Source organism: Cryptomeria japonica, chromosome 6, assembly GCF_030272615.1.
Source record: "Cryptomeria japonica chromosome 6, Sugi_1.0, whole genome shotgun sequence".
Taxonomy (NCBI): Eukaryota; Viridiplantae; Streptophyta; class Pinopsida; order Cupressales; family Cupressaceae; genus Cryptomeria; species Cryptomeria japonica.
Genome location: NC_081410.1, coordinates 137,932,772 through 137,937,572, shown reverse-complemented (window position 1 = coordinate 137,937,572; position 4,801 = coordinate 137,932,772). Strand labels below are relative to the sequence as shown.

The window sequence follows — 4,801 nt, the reverse complement described above, 5'->3', positions numbered from 1 at the left end:
GGGCCCAACTAGCACCCCAATACGAGAACAAAATAAACAAAAAATTTATTGAAGAGAGATAAGAACAAAAAGTTTGAACTATATAAAACATAGCCAAATAAGAGAATAATAAGAAACCTCAAACAAGAAGAAATGATAACTATCTTCCAATAAAAATTGAATTGGAAATAAGACAATTACGAAGAGAGCAAGAATCAAGCCTAGACAAGGAGAAGAAGAAAACATACAAAACCTTAAGACATGAATCCCACAAAATCCATCCTTTGAAGATTTTACTAGTAATATCCATCCAAATAAAAGTTAGCATCCTTGCAAACCCTACTATAGGAGCCACCTAAATAGACTTAGTAGCAACTAAACACTCCATAGAAGCCATAACACATGTCATAGTAATAGAAACACTAGACGCCTCCACCACTCTCAAAGGAATAGTTTCCACTTCGATATGAGATATGTAAGAGAGATCTCAAGTAGAGGATCTATCTCCACCTTAATAGGCGACTTTGAAACTCAATATTATAGCACCAAGGCTAGAAAACCTTCAAAAGGACCACTTAAAGGCAAAATTGTTATGAATCGTACTTCAATCATTACCCCTATAGGATCATAAGTAGAAAAGAACTCCATACCATAACATTGTATGCTGGAACCAAGAGATGAAAGTCAAAAACAACTCTTAAGGGTTCCAACAACTCCTAGAATGCTTTCTGGAAAGAAAACTAAGGAGATGGAGGTTGCAACAACAAATAGTATTTCCTATGCCTGAATAAATGACACCATACCTGCCTAAGAACAATGCACCTCTATAGGACTAGTATAGGACTAGTAGAAAAACAAGTGGGAGAAATGGTAGAAGGGGCCCCTACATAGGATCCTATCTACAAAGATAGAGTAGAGTAAGCTTGTAAAATCCAACCCGCAATAAAACACCAACTGGTAATCATAACAATCTATTGAGGTGAAGAAACCTCCACCAAACCCACCCTATCAACTAGAGGTTGAAGGGAAAAAATAGAGACATGGGTTGTAACATCTTTAACATAAAGGAGCCTAGGATAAGATTGAGCATGGATATTACCCAAAAATATATGATGTAGCTTGCCGACCCCATAAAAGATAATGCCACATATTAGGGGATAAGAGAAAAGAATAACCACTACAAGAAGAACCCTTTAAAACTTGAACCATATCTACTAGCAAAGGGCAACAAAAGAAAAGAGGAAAACCCACACACAAACAACTTCCTCCACACCACTACCCAAAAAAAAAGTCTTGAGCACCACTGGCAATGGAGACCCCCACCCAGATACACCAGAAGGCTCGTAACAATTTTTAAACCCCAGAAAGGAAACTAATCTGAGCCAAATATCAAAGATGGAAAGCACTAAGACCTCCTTTGAGACAACCACAAACATGCAAGGGCCCAAGACTCCTCTACCAAAAGCCAAAGCAAATAAACACAAAATGGGCACAAAACTATTGAGACCATCTAGGTCACCATCCATCCTACCATTCATGCCACTAGGAACTAGAAATGTAACTAGATCTAAAGCCAAGGCTGCCTCCTCATCATCATCCGCATCTTCTTCCCCCTCTTTAGATTCATCTCCATTTGAAGCCCTACTTGCACTACAATTCTTGCTCATAATTATTACCTAAAATTAATTCGATATTAGACCACATCATTTATTATGTAAAAGGGTAGTGTGATAAAAAAAACTATATTAATTATACTAAATACTTTTTATACCATTATAGCCAATATTTTATGATAATGTAATAAATAATAATAAGGTTGGCAGGGTGTATATGTGATTTATTTACATAATCAAAATCTATCATCCATTAATTCTTAAGATAAATATTATACTTTTTTAGTAATTGTACAAATCAATCATTATAACTAATTAGGGATAACTTTTTAGAAAAGTTCTTCAAAATATTCCATAAAATCCTCGTGAATCCTGATTGGTTACATTAATTTCTATGATGACTATTAGCATTTTTAAATTAAAATTCTATCAAATTTATGTACATCATTAATTGTATTTTTTCTTGGTAAATTTTTTATTAATGTTAAAATATAAGGTAAGTGTTGGGGAATGATCAAATGATACTAATAAGTAGTTAAGTTTTGGTGATAATTTATGTACATCACTAAATTATAATTTTCTTGGTAAAGTATTAATTAATATTAAAAAAAAATATAATTTTTTGGTGAACAATGAAATGATACTAAAAAAAAGTTCAGTTTTGGTGCTATTCTTCTTTTGAAAAAGAGAATATTAACTTGGGCTAACCTTAAACTTAAAAGTTATTTGAATTATGAGTCTATCAAAATCCACACAATCAATTAGTGTAGTCCCACCAAATTCTCTTTTGTGTTTTCATAATGTTGAAGTGAGGATTATTGGATGGCATCCACCAAAAATTTAAAAGGGTACACCATTGTGGGAATCGAAGGAGCAACATCTCCTCACAGGTTCTGGGGACAACGAACCTAGCATGCTCTTGATTATAGTACCAAAATGTCAAGGAACAATGCATCTTAAAGTCAAACACAAATATATTTCTCTATTAGATCTCACACATCCAAATTTTTAAAATCTTGTGATATATTAAAAAAATGTATACATAATCTCATGTCAAACTATGAATGAATTTACACCTTATATTATCATACTATTCTAACAATTGGTTTTTTCTTTAAATATGCACACCTTATTTCGAATTTTTACTTTATTTAAAATAATTAAATATACTAAATTATCAAGTATTGATGTCTGAATCAATAATCCCTCATTAAAAACTAGAGCCGAGGCAACTAATAAATGTCTGTATCTAAAATTATTTTATTGTTTTCTCTTATTAAATGGACTAGCACTGTTATCTAAACTTTTCTAGGTGAATAGTAATGATAAAGTTCAAATAGTGAATATATTATTTATTATTTTCAAAGTTACTTCTACATTCAAGAAACAAATTGAGTCTCTTAGAAACTCATTCGGAATGGTCGGAGGAGGGGATCAATCATGGATAACACTCTTAAACTGCATATAGCTGTCAAGATGAGGGAAAAGCAGGGAACTTGGTCATGGCCAAACTTTTATCCTCCACGCTCTCCAATTCAACTACTGTTACTACTTCCACTTTCCCCTCTTCAACTACTATTACTACTTCCACTTTTCCATCTTCAGCTTCAACTCTCAATCGCTTCTTTCTTTTATACATGCAATATATTATCATCTGAACTGAAGCTAATGGTATTCCAAAAAAATTGGGGGCCTGCATCAATCAAACGAAAATGAGATTAGACTTAAGTGACCCAAACATGATTCCTGATCAATATGGATTTGTTTCTGGTGAATGTGTAATTACCATGATAAGAATGTCTTTACTGAGAGCACCATACACCAACCACAACACACTGCCGAGGAATGCAAATAATGAGAAATAGAATGACATGCACTCCACGCTCTTTGTTCTAACTACTGTTCTCTATATCAACACCAACACACATATATGTCAGTAGTAGCACTAATTCCAGGGCTTCTTACAATATAGATTTCAATGAGATTGCTTACAATATCGGAGAGTGGAGATCCATAGAGAATGATAGAGGCCACCATTCCAGTACTTCCCACGACCAATTTCTTCTGTGCATTCAAACCCCACATAGAAACTGTCACCAAGCTTACGAAAGCCATCAACACTCCTACAACCATCGTACCCATTATTCTCTGCAATGTCATTTTTAGCCAGTTAGATGCATGGTAAATCAACTTCTAAATTATAAGAGGACAGTTATCTGCACAGTGTAAGATGATATACCTTGGATTTGGGTAGAAGCAGCACTGTAGAAGGAGACTAATGGTATTGATAGCGAGGACAAGAGCGTTATCCCATCCATTGCTAATGAGAGGAGAGCCATACCAAGCGTACACAAGACAGTTGAACAGCCCCACTGCGTAGGGTAACCCTGACATTTCTCCACTTGTCTTGTTCAACATCACTCTCCTGAACGTACATCTGCCATCTCAACATATACCCATATGATCATTATTTATGTTCAAACTAGTCATGAATATTCCTTCATTGGGATGTCAATTCATATCTGAACTGGTTAGCGCACTTACATTGGTGCACCGTACATGAACAAAGCAAATGCACTTCCTGCATGGCATTCACAACCATACTAGTCAATACACAGAATCTATGGTTCTTCTCATCAATCATAAATTTCACATTTAACTTGAAAAAAAGTTCAATTTAGAGAGTATATTAGTGGGTAGATTTAATAATGACCTAGAATGCCAACCCCACTACGGATGAAGTTGTTCATCATTTCTTATAAAAGAACAGAAGAGATGAAAGGAGGAATGTGTACTAGTTGGGAAGTGAGGCGAGTAGAATAGGGGGTATGTTGCAGGTTGTGCAAGAGAGGGAGGCATGCTCATATTTATAGGCTTGCAGTGCACTTGCGTTTATCTTACAATAGAAGATAATAATGTGACACAGCAGACACGGTGGACGAAAACTGTCAATAGTTTATGGACAAATTGAAAGAGAATTGCCCGCAAGAGTAATCCATACTTCCCAATTTCGAGAGTGGAGAAGAATATTGCTATATATGCTTGCAAACAACCATCATCTAACTTGGACAAGTTGTAATCTATGACACTGCAAACCCCACTCCACTGTAATGGACTATAAATGTGCATGTAATAATATCTAAGTTGTGGAACCTTAAATGGAAATGACAGTACCCACGGGACACTTTATCTGCTGTATTCCTCTTTGT

At 35.0% G+C, this 4,801-nt stretch overlaps 2 protein-coding genes across 2 annotated transcripts; both read right to left on the bottom strand.

Annotated features, from left to right (window-relative positions):
• Positions 1-2,990: 2,990 nt before the first annotated feature.
• Positions 2,991-3,736, bottom strand: LOC131040514 (bidirectional sugar transporter SWEET3b-like). Its single transcript, XM_057973458.2, has 3 exons — positions 3,585-3,736; positions 3,379-3,498; positions 2,991-3,285 (listed from the first exon to the last, which is right to left on the bottom strand). Exons 1-3 carry the CDS (start codon positions 3,732-3,734, stop codon positions 3,064-3,066), a joined length of 492 nt encoding a protein of 163 aa, XP_057829441.1. The 5' UTR covers positions 3,735-3,736; the 3' UTR covers positions 2,991-3,063.
• Positions 3,737-3,785: 49 nt separating this feature from the next.
• Positions 3,786-4,411, bottom strand: LOC131040518 (bidirectional sugar transporter SWEET3b-like). Its single transcript, XM_057973463.2, has 3 exons — positions 4,306-4,411; positions 4,137-4,173; positions 3,786-4,029 (listed from the first exon to the last, which is right to left on the bottom strand). Exons 1-3 carry the CDS (start codon positions 4,343-4,345, stop codon positions 3,786-3,788), a joined length of 321 nt encoding a protein of 106 aa, XP_057829446.1. The 5' UTR covers positions 4,346-4,411.
• Positions 4,412-4,801: the final 390 nt, after the last annotated feature.

Excerpts from the sequence above, each read along its gene's own strand:
- LOC131040514 (XM_057973458.2), bottom strand. The coding sequence starts at position 3,734 with ATGGGTACGATGGTTGTAGGAGTGTTGATGGCTTTCGTAAGCTTGGTG. Across the intron at positions 3,499-3,584 it reads GATCTCCACTCTCCGATATT|AGAACAGTAGTTAGAACAAA; the intron begins GTAAGCAATCTC and ends GTGTTGATATAG. Across the intron at positions 3,286-3,378 it reads GTAAAGACATTCTTATCATG|GCCCCCAATTTTTTTGGAAT; the intron begins GTAATTACACAT and ends TGATTGATGCAG.
- LOC131040518 (XM_057973463.2), bottom strand. The coding sequence starts at position 4,345 with ATGATGAACAACTTCATCCGTAGTGGGGTTGGCATTCTAG. Across the intron at positions 4,174-4,305 it reads TAGTGGGGTTGGCATTCTAG|GAAGTGCATTTGCTTTGTTC; the intron begins GTCATTATTAAA and ends AATGCCATGCAG. Across the intron at positions 4,030-4,136 it reads TTCATGTACGGTGCACCAAT|ATGTACGTTCAGGAGAGTGA; the intron begins GTAAGTGCGCTA and ends TTGAGATGGCAG.